The sequence below is a fragment of the Apodemus sylvaticus genome, chromosome 4 (assembly GCF_947179515.1).
Source record: "Apodemus sylvaticus chromosome 4, mApoSyl1.1, whole genome shotgun sequence".
NCBI classification, from domain to species: Eukaryota; Metazoa; Chordata; class Mammalia; order Rodentia; family Muridae; genus Apodemus; species Apodemus sylvaticus.
In genome coordinates this window covers 69,203,548-69,221,649 of record NC_067475.1, presented here as the reverse complement: position 1 = coordinate 69,221,649, position 18,102 = coordinate 69,203,548, and the positions used below count along the sequence as shown (strand labels likewise).

Sequence of the window (18,102 nt, the reverse complement as noted above, 5' to 3'; positions counted from 1 at the left end):
CTTTTAAGGAGCTCCCTTTTTAGCCAGAGGGAGCTAAAATATTATATAAAAAAAGACCAAAAAATAAAATGAGCAAACTTCTCATCACAAACTATGTAAACAGAAGTCCACACTCTGTGTGTGTGTGTGTGTGTGTGTGTGTGTGTGTGTGTGTGATATGCATGGAGGCTCAGAGAACGCATTCAGGACCTGGGTCTCCTCTCCTCCCCGTGGACACTGTGTACGGTACTCTGGCTGCCAGGCTTGGCAGTGGGCACGTTTTTATCCCTTGAGCCAATCTTACCAGCCCATGGTGTAGCATTCTTACAATTAAAAAAACAATTAAGAAAAGCATTAATCTGTAGTTCTGTGTCCTGTGAAAGTATCTTTCAGCTTCATTGCACATCTTTAATCCTAAAGTAGATGTTTATCAATTAGGATGTACTGTATTCAGAACAAATACTAGTAAAATCCTAGCACTTGGAGGCAGAGACAGGCAGATCGCTACAAATATGAGGCCAGTCACTAGCTCGTTATTTAATTGGTCCCAAACTCAAATTCACCTGTCGTCTCCCAAGTGTTAGCAACCAAAACTCTCCTAGCTTTTTTTTTTTTTTTTTTTTTTTTTTTTTTTTGAGACTGGGTCTTATAGCCCAGGCTGGTCTAGAATTCCCTGTGTGGTCTATGCTAATCTTAAATTTACAATCGTTTTCCCACCTCAGCCTTCCATGCACTAGTATTACAGGTTTGCAGTCACTCTGGCTCTCCAAACTTTTTCCAACAGCAACTAGGGCTTTAGCTCAGTTTTAGTAGCTAGAGATTCTAGCCTGTGAGCCTCTGATTGATCCCCACTATCACATAAACAAAGAATAGTGGTAAACGGACATCAGCTCAAGAGCTTCAGGCAGGAGGATCAGGAGTCCAAGGTCATCCTTGGGGGCCAGCCTGGGATACATAACCTTCTGTTGTTCTTAAACTTCTCAGACCAACAAAAACTGAAGAGGAAGACACACTGTGTACAAGAGATTCGCATACAAGAAATGATACCTAAAGCTCTTCTGGGCAGAGGAAATGTGATACCAGATGAAAACCAGATTTACACAAAATAATGAACCACATCAGAAACAGGATCAGGTTAAAGTGAACTTTTTTTTCTTTTTTTTACTATTTTCAGTCTCTAGAAGTAACTGGGAAGAGCCAGGGGCAGCGGTACGCAGCAGTACGCAGCGGTACACTTGGGAGGCAGAAGCTGGCGAGGCTCTGTGAGTTTGAGGCAAGCCTGATCTACACATGAGTTCCAGGACAGCCAGAGCTATATAATGAGACCCTGTCTAAGAAAATAAACAACAGCAAAAAAAAAAAAAAAAAAAAAGAGCTTTGGGCCAGTGAAATGGCTCAGCGGGTGAACGTGCTCGCTGAATCGGCGCCAGCCTGTGTTTGCCCCTCACAGCCCACAGTAAGGGAGAACCAGCTCCAGAAGGTTGGAGCCTGGCTCAGTGTACACCCCTAATCTGAGAACCAAGGTGGCCAGGCTGGAGGCAATGCTCAGTGACAACCTGGCTGGCACAGGCTGGCTGAATGTGACCCCGGCCAACCAACCCAAAAGGTATCCTTTAAAGCAAAATTGACAGTGTAACAGAATTACAACATGACAGTAAATGAGTAATGACAGGAATACAAAGGACGGAGGTGTGACAGACACAGAAAATACAGTATTTCAAAGTAGATGTTTATCAATTAGGATGTACACTGTATTCAGAACAAATACTAGTAAAACAATAGTAGAGAAAAGTGTTCTAATAACTCAAAAGGAGGCAGAAGTGTCAAAAAAAAAAGAATAAAGATAGACAAGACTTACAAGGCTGAAAAGAACAAGAAAAAGAAGAAACAGGAGGAAGGAAGACAAAGATGAAGGTGATGATGATGAATGAGTTGGTTCTAGCTCAGTTTTTTCCTTGTCTATAAAGCATTTAACCACCCCTGTACATAACTCACTCCTTTTAAAGACAAAAGTTGAAATGAAAAAAAAAAAAAATAGCTAGATGAGACCTAGAGAACAAATGAGTAAGATGGCGGAGTAACTGACTGTAGCAATAATTACACTGTCAATACTTAAAGACTAGCATTACCAGGTTACATGAAGAAACCCAGTTAGAAGCTATCTATCAGAAACATACTTTAAAGCCTGGTATGTTGGCACACACCGTTAATCCCAGCACTCAGGGAGGCGAACAGATCTCTGCGAGTCCAGCTTGGTCTACACAGTATGCTCCAGGACAGCCAGACAGTGGGACTTTTCCTTAAAAAAAAAAAAAAAAAGAGGAGGAAGGAGGAAGAGGAGGAAGAAGAAGAAGAAAAAGAAGAAGAAAAGGAAAGAGGAAAAGAAAGAAGGAAACCCCTTAACACACTACTTTAATTATATAGATAGCACAAAAGAAAGAACGTAGTAAAAATAATGAAAACAAAGAGTACTACCAGGGATAAAGATTAATAATGCTAAAGAAGCCAGTCCAGCAGTAATAGCTTTTTATACATAACAAAAAATGTATACAACTCCAGGTTCTACTTCAGGTATTACATAAACTCATTGTAAACCAATGTTTCTACTGATAAAAACTCTGAACAAAACACACTTAAACAAACCTGAGTGTTCTGAACAGTGTCTACAAAACTCTCAGACTACAGAGGAGAGTCCTGTAGCAGGCAGAACGCTGCACAGGGGTTCCACCTGTTTATCGTCAACCTGAGACATTTGAATAAAGGGATGCTACATGGAGAAAATGGCCCCAATAGAATGGTCTGTAGACAACCCTGTAGGGAAATTTATTTTCTTTTTATTTCATGTGCACTGGTGTTTTGTCTGCATATATTACTATGAGAGTGTTAAGTCCCCTGGAACAGAGTTACAAACAGTTGTAAGCTGCTATGTGAGTGTCCGTAGCTGAATCCAGGTCCTCTGGATTCACTGAGACATCTCCAGGCCTGGGCATTTTCTTGATTAATGACTGATGTGGGTGCTGCCATCCCTGAGCAGGTCAGGACATCCCTGAGCTGAACCAGGACCTCTGCTTCAGCTCCTGCCTCAAGTTCCTGACCGGAATAATCCCAGCACTTGGGAGGCAGAGGCAGGTGGATTTCTGAGTTTGAGGCCAGCCTAGTCTACAGAGTGAGTTCCAGGACAGCCAGGGATACACAGAGAAACCCTGTGTGTGTGGGGAGAGTTCCTGACCTGATTTCCCTTGGTGATAGATTACAAGGTGTAAGATAAAATAAACCCTTTCCAGGACAAGTTGATTTTGGTTATGGTGTTTATCACAGCAATAGAAACACTAAGTAAGACAGAAATTGGTACCAGGTCATGGTGTATTACTGTGATAGATTTGACCGTGTTTTTTGGGGAGGGGTTGTGGAAGGACTTTGGAACTTTGGGACAGAAAAGCCATGAGTGTTCAGAGTTTAATGATTTGATTATAAAATCTTTTTTTTTTTTTTTTTTTTTTTGTCTTTTTTCCAGAGCTGAGAACTGCTGGAAAAGCAGGGCCTTGCACTGCTCTACCACTGAGCTAAATCCCCAACCCTGGTTCTTCCATCTTTAAACATGAAAGTATGTGACTTACTTTTGACTTTATAGAAGGGGAGAGTTAGAAATTTTAGTGAGATTTTAGTTATTATACAAAGACTATGGATATTTCAGAGAAACTGCATGTTTTAAAGAAAATGAAATATTAAAGACTGTGTAGCTATTAAAAGTTGCAGTGTTTCAGATTGTGATGTTAAATTAGCATGAGATCTTCAGGATGATCAATAAAAGAATGGTGAAGCCCAAAAGTGGGCAGTAGTACTGCACGCCTTTAATCCCAGCACTCAGGAGGCAGAGGCAAGCAGATCTCTGTGAGTTCAAGGCCAGCCTGGTCTATAGATCGAGTTCCCAGACAGTTAGCGCTACACAGTGAAACCCTGCCGCAAATAAAAAACAAAAAGGAGGAGGAAAATGAGAAGGAAGAGGAGAAGGAGAAGGGGAGGAGGGAAAGGCTATAGTCTTAGTGAATGATATATTTGTGTATTAAATTAACATGGGGTCAACTATCCTGGCTAGTTTATTATAAAATTGACACAAACCTAGACATGTCTAAGAGAGAATTTTGAGAAAATGCCTCTGGTAAAATTGGCCTTAAGCAAGTCTGTGGGCATTTCCCTGATTAATGATTGATGTGGGAAAACCTAGCTCACAGCGGATGGTGTCAGCCCTGAGCAGGTATTTCTAACTGAGAAAGAAATTAGGCTGGGAAAGTCATCAGGAGCACTCCTCCAAGTTCCTGCATTTGAGTTCCTGCCCTGACTTCTTCCTTCAGTGACGGATTGTGACCTAAGGGTTGTAAATTTAAATAAAGCCTGGCCTCATCAAGTTACTTTTGGTCATGGTGTTTTATCCCAGCAACAGAAACCCTAAGACTATGAGGGCTAACTACTTTTAGGGGACTTTCATTGCAATGGATTTAAGTGACCAAAAAGCACAACTTGAGCAATTACAACTCTGAGAGAAGCTAGATAGATGGCACGAACCTACAATCCCAATTGTTTGAGAGGCTGAGGCAGGAGGATCACTTGAGCCAAGGGTTTGGGTCTATCACAGGACTACATATTGAGACACCCCCCATCCCCCACCCCCACCCCAAATCTCTTAATAAGAAAAACCGCCAAAAGAAAATCTAACATCTATTTGGCTTAAATAGGAAAAGAATCATAAGCAACTATGGCTGCCATAGAAATAGGTAGTAAAGATGCCCAGAAGAAGAACTGGAGAGGAGGGTCTACTCTTTGAATAAACATGTATGTAATTTGGACTAATATCTTTTGAATGCTGTGTGCAGACCCAAAAAAAAAAAAAAAAAAAAAAAACCACAACTGAGGCTTGGGATGACTCAATGGGCAAGTCAAACCCTGTCAGATACAAGGCTGAGAAAGATATTTTGTGACATGAATATGGTTGACCTAACCAATATTTATTCTACCAGGCATGGTGGTGCACTTGAGAAACAAGAGACAAGAGGATCAGGAGTTGTTCTTACTTTGAAATAAGCTTAAGGCCAGTTTGAGCTACATGAAACCATCTCAAAACAAGGGGCTGGGTGGATAAAGTGCTTGCTGTGCAAACATTAAGAGCAGAGTCTGGATCCTAACGTGTAACACTAGCCCCTCAGAGGGGTAAGGAGAGGATCCCTAAGGCAAGTCAGCTAGCAAGACAAGCTAAACTGGGGAGTTCTGAGTCCAAGTAGTCTCAATATATAATGATCCAGGAAGACATCCATGTCAACCTCAGGCCACTACACATGCAAACACACACACCAGCCCACAGACATGCAAACATATATACACACATACCACACATGTATCCAAACACCCACCCAGACATGAAATATATATATGTATATATATATGATACACATGTAACACATACATATAGATGTATCATGCAAACATACATACATGCATAAAGGAACACATACACACACTACAACTAATGTTGAGAAAAATAATTTGAGACTGAAGATAATACAAGTAAAACAAAATCATTAGTACTCTTCAAAAGGTTTATAGAACCCAGAGTCTTCACAATGTAACAATCACAATTAATATAAAGAGTTAGGATATGGGCCATTCTCAAGGAAAAGCCACTCAATTGAAGACAACCCCAAAATGATATAAGAATTGAAATGTCCAGATATAAACAGTCAACAGACAGAAACAAGTACAGATAAAGAACCACTTATATCGGCTGGTTCTCAAAAGTAATGCTGAGATACTGCAATGGGGGAAAGCATATTCTTTTTCAAATAAGTTGGTGAAACAACTGGCTATCTGCTTTAAAAAAAAAAAAAAAGATAAAAGAACCTTGGTGCTGTGAGCAAGATGGCTAATAAGTGGGGCCCAAAATATTTCTCTCCACAACAAAGTACCAAATCAAAGAAAAAACAGGTATTTGAGTGGAGTGTTGAAAGCCCAGATACTACCTCCCGCCACCCCAGGAAGCAGCTGACAAGCTGACTTAGTGAAGTGGTAAGTGACAGAGACAATGGTAGCACAGAGGAACACAGTGGTCTTATAAAGAAGATGGCTGGAGGCTGGAGAGATGATTAAGAGCACTTGCTGCTGCTCTTTCTTTGGTTCCCAGGACTCATACCAGGAAGCTCACAACTGCAGGTTTAGGGGATTCAATGCCCTCTTCTGACTTCTGTAGGTACTCATATACACACAAATAAAAATTATGTTATTCCATATATATATGGAATAGGGTAGGGGTGACACATGCCTTTAACCCCCTCACTCTGCCTGGTCTACATACCAACATCCAGGCCAGCTGAGGCTAAACAGTGAGACCATATTTCTAAAAATAATAAATAAAGGAATAAATAAAGGAAACTAAAATGAATAAAAGGAACTACAGGTCTTATCCTTTTTTCTCTCAAGATCAACCCCGAGTCAAGAGGGTCTCTATATGACAAGAAAAAGACCCATGGAAAGCTGAAACATTTGTTGTTTAAACTGGTTGCAACCAGCACAGACCCTGGGGGGTTTGGGGGAGCAGCCCAATTACTATTGTCACTGTCCATTAGACTGTAACTACATTGTATTCATCCATCCCTACCCAGTTCTAATCTCATCCTGAGACTCCTACACCTGGCTTTACAAAGCAGGAAAGTACCTGCCCCTAGGCAGCTTGATGGATCCAGACCTGAGAACCTCTACAGGGCTTCATTCGCCTTGCCATAAGTCCTGTCTACCCATTTCCCCTCTACACCAGGAAGCAGATATGCAAGTTAGCCATAAAATGCCTGCAAAGTTACCCATGCAGCCCTGGAACAGACAGGTGCCACACCTGGGCCCACTGGTACCACCTGCCACCCATGTATCACTATACACTGATATATTTTCTGCTCTACCACATGCCATGCTCTCGATATGCATCTTACCTACATTCATCAACACAGTCCTACACTGACACTGTCCTTAAAAAACTATGATAACACACCTCTGTTGCTGCAGCAGCTCCACCTCACCTATATTCTACAGACCTCACCTATATTCCCTTCTCCATGGGAAAGCCACCTCCATGCAATGCACAGAAAATGATAGGCACACTCTGTGCCTAAACCAACCTGCCCCAAAGAGCTACATTCTGTCTGGTACTATAATCATACAACTTATCCAACACTAAGAAAATCAGACATCACTAAAGTTGATCACCGGGAGAAGTGACACAGACACTACATTTAATGCACTCACCCTAACCAATGCCAGTGAACCCTCTTCAAGTGACAGTGTGGGGTACTGCAAGAAAATTTCCATCTTCTTAATGAAAACCATCCTGTGAAATGGATGCAGAGCTGACAAGGTGGGGGGTTCTGTGGGTAAGAAAGCACTGGCCACATGAGCCTGCTAAGTTTGATTCCTAAACCTGTGGTGTGGGGAAGAGAACGTACTTCAGGGGATCTGATACCCTCTTGTAGACTCTTTGGGCACCAGGCATCCATGCAGTATACATACATCCATATAAGCTAAACACTCATGCACATAAAATTTAAAAAGAAAAAAGGAAGAAAGGAAGGGAGGGAGGGAGGGAGGGAAGGAAGGAAAGGGTAAAAACCTATTCAATGAAGGGTTAATGAAAGTTTTTCATCTATCTTGGAGAAGATAATTCAGGCTATCAGATTTAAGCAATATAAGATCTTCTTAGAAGCATCTTATGGTCAAATGTCAAAAGACCAAGACCAAAGGGAATCCTAGAAACGAGCCTGGTGCAGTAAAGCTTGTCTATTAACCCCAACGCTCTGGAGGTGGAGGAGGGCAGGGAATTCAGCATCTTTCTTAAGCCACATAGTGAGACAAGCTCAAGCTACATAAACCCTGCCTCGACAAAAGGAAAACACAGGCCAGGCAGTGGCGGCTCACACCTTTAATTCCAGCACTCAGGAGGCAGGGGCAGGAGGATCCTTTGAGTTTGAGGCCAAAGTGGTTTACAGCCAGCACTACACAGAGAAACCCTGTCTCAAAACACACACACACACACACACCACACACACACACCACATACATGCCCGCCGCATGACAACACATAGCTCTGCTTCCAAACTGCTGAGGTAATGTTGGCCTCGTACTCTTGGCACCATGTCTACCCTGCCACGACAGACTGGACCACCTCTGACACTGTAAGACAAAGATGTAAAGAACCAAACAATTCCCAACCCCATATACATCTTTAAAATAAAAGTCAAAGCTGGACAGTGGTGGCACACGCCTTTAATCCCAGCACTTGGGAGGCAGAGGCAGGTGAATTTCTGAGTTTGAAGCCAGCCTGGTGTACAGAGTGAGTTCCAGGAGAGCCAGGGCTACCCTGTCTCTGAAAAAATGAGGAGAGGAGAGGAGAGGAGAGGAAGGGAGGGGAGGGGAGGGGAGGGGAGAGGAGGAGAGAAGGAAAAGAAAGAGAAAATGAAGAAAGAAAGAAAGAAAGAAAGAAAGAAAGAGAGAGAGAGAGAGAGAGAGAGAGAGAGAGAGAGAGAAAATGAAGAAAAAAATGAAGAAAAGTAAAAATCTAAACAATTCATCACCGTGTCCTCTACTAGGAAAAAAAAAAAATCAAACAGTAATGATGATCATGAAAACACAAAGCTCACTAGTAGAATACATACACAAAAGAGGAAGAGAAAACAATTAAACCTTATTAATAAAAAAAACAAACCACAAAAATGAACAAAAAAGGTTATTCAGATGTCTCAGTAGTTAAGAGCACTGACTTCTAGAGGTCCAGAGTTCAATTCCCAGCAGCCACACTGTGCCTTACAACTAACTATCTGTAATGAGATCTAATGCCTTCCTTTCGTAAGTCTGAGAAGAATGACAGTGTATTTACATACATAAAATTAAATGTTAAAAAATGAAGAAAAAATATACAAAATTACTAGAAAAAATATCTTATGACAAGAACATGTTTTTATTTATCAATAATTTTGAAAGTGACCAGATTAAATTCCCCCTTAAAAGATATAGACGGAGCTGGGCGATGGTGGTGCATGCCTGTAATCCCTGTACTCTGGGAGGCAGAGGCAGGTGGATTTCTGAGTTCGAGACCAGCCTGGTCTACAGAGTGAGTTCTAGGACAGCCAGGGCTTCACAGGGAAACCCTGTCTCGAAAAAAACCAAATCCAAAAAACAAACAAACAAACAAAAAAAATATATATAGACCAAATAGATTAAGACAGGACCAATACTAAACTACTTGTAAGAAGCTCAGTTTACTAGGACAAAGGACAAAAAATGTGAATCAGGCAAACAAAAGCCAAAAGCAAGCAATAGTAGTTCAAATAGGTTTTCAGTAAAAAAAAAAAAAAAATATATATATATATATATATATAATGAAATAAAAGTTATCAATATATGATAGAGACAAATTCAACAAAAAGAAATAAGGATTGCAAATATATGTATACCCCAAAGAATCCAATTATATAGAGCAAACATTATTATAACTAAGGGGAAAGACTCTAATACAATAGTTAGAAACTTGACACAACGCCTTCATCACTGTGTAATCACCCAAACCCCTCAAAAATATCAACAACAAAAAAAATCAAGGCTAACCTATTCTAAGGACTAAAAGCACCCAGAAACCATATCTACAACACCTCATTGAAGTGTTACAGAATACACATTTGTTTCATCATCAAATAGAATGCTGTGGAACTGACTGCATGTTAGGGTATAAATCAAATTTCAGCAAAGTTAAAGGTTATAGTCATAACCTGTGTCTTTTCTAATCCTCTGTGTCTCTGTGTTGTCTGTCTGTCTGTCTCTCTCTCTCTCTCTCTCTCTCTCTCTCTCTCTCTCTCTCTCTCTCTCTCTCACACACACACACACACACACACACACACACTCACAAGAAATTAGAAACCAGTACCAAAAAAAAAAAAAGCAAAAAATAAAAAAACAGTACTTTGTAAGTATAATGGGGAGGTTGTTTCGTTTTAGTTTTTTGACTTTAGGGTTTTTTGTTGTTTTTGTGTGGCCTTGGCTGTCCTGGAACTCAGGCTGTAGACTAGGCTGCTCTTGAGCTCCAATATCCACCTACCTCGGCCTCCTAAGTGCTGGGATTAAAGGCACACACCACCAACACTGCCCAGCTATTTAAAAAGACACAAGTTATTAAATCTCAGTGTGAGGCATGAAATGTTATTGGTCAGGGAAGCCTCAAAACACAGGCTGTTGCACTGTTCTTGCTTACCCATCAAAACTAGATGATCAGCTGGGCGGTGGTGGCGCACGCCTGTAATCCTAGCACTCAGGAGGCAGAGGCAGGCAGATTTCTGAGTTTGAAGCCAGCCTGGTCTACAGAGTGAGTTCCAGGACAGCCAGGGCTATACAGAGAAACCCTATCTTGAAAAAAACAACAACAAAAACAAAAAACAAAAAAGGAAAGAAAAACAAAAACTAGATGATCAAACTTTATTGCTGCAGACACACACACTTCGGTTGTAGAATACAGAGAAATAAAACTGATTGAATACATCCTCCCTATTGGCTAGCTTCCAAAGTACCAGAGGTCCTCTGCAGGCTGCTGGGAAAGAAAAACATATCAATGGAACTAACAACCACAAGGAACCTTGCATGCTACAATACTGACATACCAGGCAAGACATGCCCACTCGCGGCACTTGCAGCATACAGAGGGGCAACAGCACTGGCTTCTGAAGTGGGCTTGAGGCTTGCTCTCACTCCATGCCTGGTATGCCAGTCTGGTCCACAGCCCACAACTGCAGAAGATCCTAAGTTCTAGAGGGAAACCACGATGTGGTCTTGCTAAATGGACACATTGTCAAGGGGTTCTCTAATTAATTCTGCTTATGTATAAAGATCAATGCATCCTTTAATCCTGGCCAGAGAAGCTTCTGTGGAAATGAGCAGCAGTTCATACAGACTGATAACTGGTCAAAAGCTGAGGATAAGTAACTCTCTAGTACTCAGTCCAGCCCATGAGTATCAATTTCTCCTCAACCCAAGTCTCAAGAAACACTGTGTCAAGAGGATGAAGAATGTAAGAGTCAAAGGATGGGGAAAGGAGCTGTGAGGCGCTGCCTTCTGGGCACAATGGCTACTGCACTTGTCAACTCTCAACAGTTATGGCTGCCTGTACGAGGTCAGTCAACATTCCAACAAGAAGCACCAACTAAGTGGGTAGCCAACCAACCAACCAACCAGTAAATAAAAAGATAGCATGAAGGTAAAGAGGAAATGTTGGGGTACTTTTGATAAGTGGGAAAGGAGATGGGAAGTATATTATGATCAAGATATATTGTATTGTTTATAAGCATGAACCTGTCAAAAATATTTTTTAAATCAAATAAACAAGAACTTTAAAAAACTATACAAATACACAAAATTAAAGAAAATTCTAGGGCAAGAAGATGCCTCAATGGGTGCTGACAAGGCTAATGACCTGAGTCACTGCTTTTGACTCACTTGGCATTAGAGAACTAAGGCCTCCTACAAGCTGTCCTCTGACTTCCGTAACTGTCTGGGCATGCAGATGACCCGCCCTCACACACACCCGAGCCAGTACAACCAAATCAGGACAACTAACAAGCAGTATCTTTAATGAACAAACATGTAAAACTTCAACAAAATATTAGAAAGTTAAATTTAACAACACATAAAATTATAGATGATAAAAAAGAAACAACTTATGCAAATCAATAAATATATCACATCAAATAATGAAGGGTAAACACATCATCATCTCAATACATTCAGAAAAAGTTCAGCATTCCTCCAGAAGAAGAAAAAAGCCTTCAGTAGAGTATACTGAGATTGCATCTCATCACAGTGAGAACCACAGCAAACCCACAGCCTACATCACACACAATGGGGAAAAGCTGGAATTGTTCCATCAAAAGTAGGCAAATATGTTCAACTACTCTATACTGATCATTACACATTATATACAGGTATTGCTGTGTCATATTGTACTCCAAAATATGTAAAGTATCTGTGCCAATTAATATTTTAAAAATATATATTTAAGCCAGATGGAGTGACCTACACCCATAATCCAAGCACAGACATAAGCCACTATGCCCAGCTACATGTTTAAGTACATATACAGTAATGACTGGAATAAAACAATGAGTTTTGTTGCTGTTGTTTTGCTCTTTGAGAGTCAAGGTCTGGTCATTTATTTGCTACTTTTAAAGGCTTATTTTTGACTAGACTCAGACTTAGTCCCTCCCTCCCCAACCCCATTTTTAGAGACAGGGTTTCTCTGCAAAGCCCTGGCTGTCCTGAAACTCACTCTGTAAACCAGGCCTGCCTTTCTTTCCAGAGTGCTAGAATTACAGGTATGTACCACCGCTGCCCAGCTGTCAATCAGATTTTTAAAGCACCCTAAATCTGGACCCCACCTTCTGTAGCCTACATAAAAGGACACAGACGGAAGAAGCTTTGCCTTTTGCCTGCTAGCACTCTTGTTGGTAAATTTACCTAACTTCTTGCTGCTGATTACTTCAGGATTCTAAAATAGACTAAAGACTAGCAGCTCTCCTAGAATCCTCCAGTCCTGCACCAAACTGGGACTGAAGACATAACAGCCTCGTGTGTGTGTGTGTGTGTGTGTGTGTGTGTGTGTGTGTGTGTGTGAGCCATACTCATGTGTTTGAATGTTAACTTGGCCCTTAAGAAGTGGCACTATTAGGAGGTGTGACCTTACTGGAGTAGGTGTGGCCTCGCTGAAGGAAATGAATCACTGAAGAGGTAGGCTTTGAGGTCTTACATGTGCTCAAGCTATGCCCAGCGTTGTACACAATCTCCTGCTGCCTTCAGATCAAGACGTACAACTCCTAGCTCCATCTCCAGCACTGTTGTGGATGGGCGTGGTGCTATTCTTATGAACCAATCCCCTAATGAATAAAGGAGCCAATCACTGGGCAAGTAGGCAGGACTTCCAGGCTGGACAGAGGAAGAGAAGTGGCAGGAGAAAGTGACTGCTTTTGGAACTGGGACAACAGAGGGGTGAGATGTAGCCATGTGAGTTTCCTAGTATCATGGCGGATCCACAAGGATCCACCATCAAAGGGATCAGACTTTAATAAAGCTTACAAGATTAGGTTTTAGCTGTTGCACCCAGAGATTGGGTTACCATTGTTTCTGAACTAAGTTTGTGTTGCGTTTTCCTTTACTGGTTTCAAGAGAGAAAGGTACAGCGGCCAAGTGTGGGTTTGCCTGAGGTGCTCCACAAAGGCTGTGTAGGATTTGAAGCATGGGGTTGGCATGGTAACTACCTGAGAGTAGGAACCTAGCCAGCTGAGTAGATAGTTTCAGGAGCTCCAGACCAGTGAATCTCCATGAGTCTCCAGTGCATGACCGGCCAGGCTGCCAGGGCAGAGTTAGAGGCACAAGCGTGGGAATGTGCCTATTCTACCTGTTTAATATTTCATGCAACACAGCACCATGTCTGCCTAGACTCTGTCATGTGTCCCACCATGAAGATAATAGATGAAACCTCTGAAACTGTAAGCCAGCCTCAGTTAAAGGTTCTCCTTTGTAAGAGTTGCCTTGGTCATGGTGTCTCTTCACAGCAATAAAACCCTAAGACATATAATTCTGGGCTGAAGAGATGGCTCAGTGGCTAAGAGCGCTTGGTCATGAGTGCAAATCCCAGCAACTATCTGTAATGAGTGTAAAGGGTGGCTCACAACCATCTGTAATGAGATCTGATGCCCTCTTCTGGTGTGTCTGAAGACAGCTACACTGTACGTATATATAATAAATAAATAAATCTTTTAAAAAATTCTATCAGTTCTATTCATTCAGAAAACCTTGACTAATAAATCCACCATGCAATGGAAAACTAATGGAAGTTAAAATAGAGGTTCATAATATAACATAGGGAAGCCTTGAAGAGATGCTAAATGAAAGAAAGCAAGTCACACTCAAAAGTCCTATATGACATATTTATATGACATATTCAGTATATATCAACTTATAGGACAGAAAGTGCACTAGTATAACCTAGAGCTGGAGGAAGAGGAAAGGTTTAGGAGATGATACTATAGGCTATATATTGTATCAAAGTAATGAAGACACTGTAGAATTGATTGCTGTGGTACAACCTGTAAACACTCTAAATAACAGCAAACTATATAACTTTTAAGAATGATTATAGTAATGATGTATACATTATTGTGTAAATCCATAAATTTATCATTAACATTACAAAAATAAAATAACCATAAACTTTTATATAAAACCATAATGTTTATAAAAAACAGAATAATAAAGTCAGGTATGGTAGAACATAACTGTAGTCTAAGCTTTCAGAAGTCTAGGGCAGGAGGATGGGGTCAAGGACGACTAGGCCATATGTAAGACCCTGATGGGGGGGGGGGGCGGCGGACATTCTGGGGTTGGGCAGCTTTTCTAAAACATGAAATGCATAACCAATAATTAAAATTTGATAAAGTGGACTTCACCAAAGTTTCTAACTTCCACTCTTTAAAACAGTTTAGAAAATAAAAGGGCAAGCCACAGACCAAGAGAAATACTTACAAAACAGCTAAGAGAGAATTTACACCCAGTACACATAATTCTTATAACAAAAAACAACCAAAATTTTAAATGGACAGAAAATTAATAGAACTCCACACCAATGATAACAGATGGTGATTAGTCTACGGACATCAATTCATTACCAATGAATTTTAGATAAGTATAATTAAAACTGAAGTGGGATACCACCATACCCACAAGAAAGCCCACATGGGGGTTGGAGGAATGGCTTAGTGGTTAATCGCACTTCCTGCTCACGACCGACCATGACTCCAGCCCCAGAAATCCAACACCTTCTCACCTCTGCAGGCACCTACAAACAACTGGCATACACCAACACACACACACACACATACACACACACAAAAAAGTAAATCTTAACAAAATAAAAACCAGAATAGTCTGTAGTAAGGATGGCTCTGTGGTTAAGAGAACCCAAGTTTGGTTCCACAAAGAAGCTCATAATCAACTGCTCTAAGGAGATCTGACATCTCTGGTCTAAAGCAGAAAAACTGCTGATCCTCCTGTTTCTAGCTCCTGAGTGCTAACATTACAGGAATGTTCTCTACTACACCTTGTTTTTGTGGTGTGAGGGCCTGACCAGAGCTTCATGTATGCTAAGCATAGTTTCTCCCTCTGAGTTACACATCCAATCCTAGTCTGGCAGGGATTTTATGTGCGCAGTGGATGTATGTGCGTGCCTACCTGTGTAATGTGGTGTACAGACAACAAGGATATTAAATGTCTTCCTCTATCACTTCTGCCTTGTTACTTGGAGGCAAGGGCTCTTATTTCTCAGTCAGGCAGCCAGCAAGTTCCAGCAGCAATCCTGTCTCCACCCAACTGCCTTGTTCCATGGGAATCTAAACTCAGGTCCTTGTAGTTGTGCAGCAGGGACTCTTAACCAGTGAGCCATCTTGTCAGCTCTGCGGTTTCTTGTAGAGCTCTTATAGAAGAGAATCAGTAAGATGGCTCAGCGGCTGAGACTGCTCATCACAAAGCCCGAGGACCTGTGTTCAATCCCAGGAACCTACATGGTAGAAAGAGAGAACTAACTCCCACATGTTGTTCGCTGACTGCCCATGAACACAAATATCCACACCCCAACCCCAACACACAAATAAATAGATGTGAGGAGCTAATAAGGAAGTTGGAAAGGAACTGAGGACAGGTCTCTGCATGCACACGCATGTGTGTGCACTCACACATACACATTATTGTAGTAGTTAATCGCTATTGTTAACTTGACTGGATACAGGTGGTAACCAGGAGATAGATAACCTTTCATTTCCAAAGAAGTTTAACTGGAGGGCAGGACTACCCTGAATGTGGGCAACACCACAGAGGCTGAATAAAAAATTAAAAGCCGAGGGCAAGTAAAGCACCAGCATCATCTCTTCCACCTCCTGGGTGGGCGCGATATGACCTCTGCCTCCTATGTGGGCATGATGTGACCAACTGCCTATGGCTTCCAACCACTGCAACTAGAAACACTCCAGCCTCCGTGCCTTCCCTAACATCATAGTACACTTGAACCATGAGCCAAAATAAACCTTCCCTTCCTCAGATAATTTTTGTCCAGGATTTTGTTGCAGTAACTAATACAAGTACATATTATTTGTTTGGCGTTCAAAAAAAAAAAAAAAAAACAAAATATAGAGACTGAAAGTAGATCAATGGTTAGTTAACAAAGGAAATTAACTATTAAACAGAACAGGGGAGCTTGAGGCTGCTGAAAGTATTTTGTCCTTATGTGGTAGTAGATAAAAGACTATAATCGTAATACTGAACACCTAGGCAGATAAAAGTTAACATACAAAAATTTTGCTAATAAAACTGACTCTTTACAAAAGAACAATTAGTAGTTTCATTCTTTGTCTCAAGGCTACATTAGTTTCCAAAGTCCAAAGTTAATTCTCAAAAAGTTCCATAAGCAATCAGCTCTCATTTGTAAAGTGTGTGCACAGCTCTAGGAACACAGAGGAACAAACCTACATGCCTCCCCAGCTAACTTGTTTGTTCAGCATCCCCAGCCCCAGGAAGAATCCCACAAGCTTTAGTAGTGCATTCCTATGCAGGGGTGAATCCTACTCTTAGAGGCGGTAACTTTAATGAGCAGATCAGATTTTATTTGACAGTGTTAAACCCAGAACCTGTGTATGTTGGTTAAACACTCTACCCACTGAGCTAGCCCTCCAGCCCTACAGATCAGCTCTAAACACCTGCAGTCTATTTGCCAACATCTAACAGAACCCACTACATTTCTACAAAGAATTAAATAATTTATGCTTCTTATGTCAATGTTTCAGAAACATTTAAAGGCAAATAAATACACAATACAACCAAGAGGAAAAAATAAACAGCAGCAACTAAGTTTTGAAGACAAGCAGCATGGCAAACAGGCTGTCACATGTCACCTAAACGTCAAGAGGAGTTCTACTTATCTACAAAATGGAAATGTGCAAAAGAGCTCAGGGATTTGCAGTCAGAATATATTAGGGCCTTGAGGGGAAACTCAGGAGTTAATCATACACACAGACATCACTAAGAGCTGAAGGAACAAGGTACGGAAAGAAGTGAGCACAAGAATGTATAGGTTACAAAATGACAAACTGCTGTATTATCCAAATATTTAGGAAGATACCTTTTAAAACTTTCACGCTCTATAGCTCCATAGCCAACAGTAAATCAGACTATAGCTAGCAAAGACATATGGTGAAAATAAAAAAGAAATTCACGAATATAAACTTGAAACTGTCAGAAAATCAAATGAAATTGTACTTAAGCAGAAACAGGACTCTTCATTACTGTTGGCCACACCCTGCAGTAAATCAGTGTCAAGATCTTCTCTGCATGAACCTAACTTCCTGACAGACAAACTGGCCTAGGCTGCAGTCGTATTTGACCTCCTGAAATATACTCATAATGAGACTGAGGATCAAGTTGGGCTGACACTCACCACAAACTTCTCACCATTCTGCTCCACATGTTTGTATGTGGGAACCGATATGGGCACTGCTTGCTTTTCTGTGTAATCATAAAAGGATTGTCCCAAGGAGTCGTCACTGGGATCTAGGTTATCAGCCTCATGAGGAGGTACAGACAACACTGTCAAGATCAATTCCTTCTCGCCTGCTCGGATCAGGTCCACCACCTGCTTGTGTGTCGCCCCCTCAACATTCACGCCGTTCCTAAGGGGAAAAAGGGAAAAAAACAGTCCCATAAACCAGACGGGTTCAAACACTTTGTAACTCCACCCTCCTATCCCCACTCCAGTGTCATAGTATGAACCATAAAATCAAAAGATTCATCTGGTTCCAGAAAAGCTGTTTGTCTTTCAGAGTCTAAAGTAAAAAGGCTGTTAGTGAACTTAAGGCAGGGAGAGGAAATGCAAACAGGGAAAGACCTACCCTTCCTCTAGTCCAGAATGCTACACATTGCTTGAATCAGGGAAGCATGTGGGAAAGACGGTGATGCTGGGAAGAAATAAAGTTCATTTAGCTATCTAAGCAGTCTGCTTTCCTCGTTTTA

The 18,102-nt window shown here is 41.2% G+C and overlaps 1 protein-coding gene across 2 annotated transcripts in view; it reads right to left on the bottom strand.

The window, feature by feature from the left end:
* The window catches only part of Snx27 (sorting nexin 27), a 76,219-nt gene that overhangs the window by 37,254 nt on the left and 20,863 nt on the right, over positions 1-18,102 (bottom strand). For both annotated transcript variants that reach the window (XM_052179858.1, XM_052179857.1), the window contains exon 2: positions 17,531-17,762. In XM_052179858.1, coding sequence (XP_052035818.1) covers positions 17,531-17,762 — 232 coding nt within the window. The remainder of the gene's footprint in view (positions 1-17,530; positions 17,763-18,102) is intronic.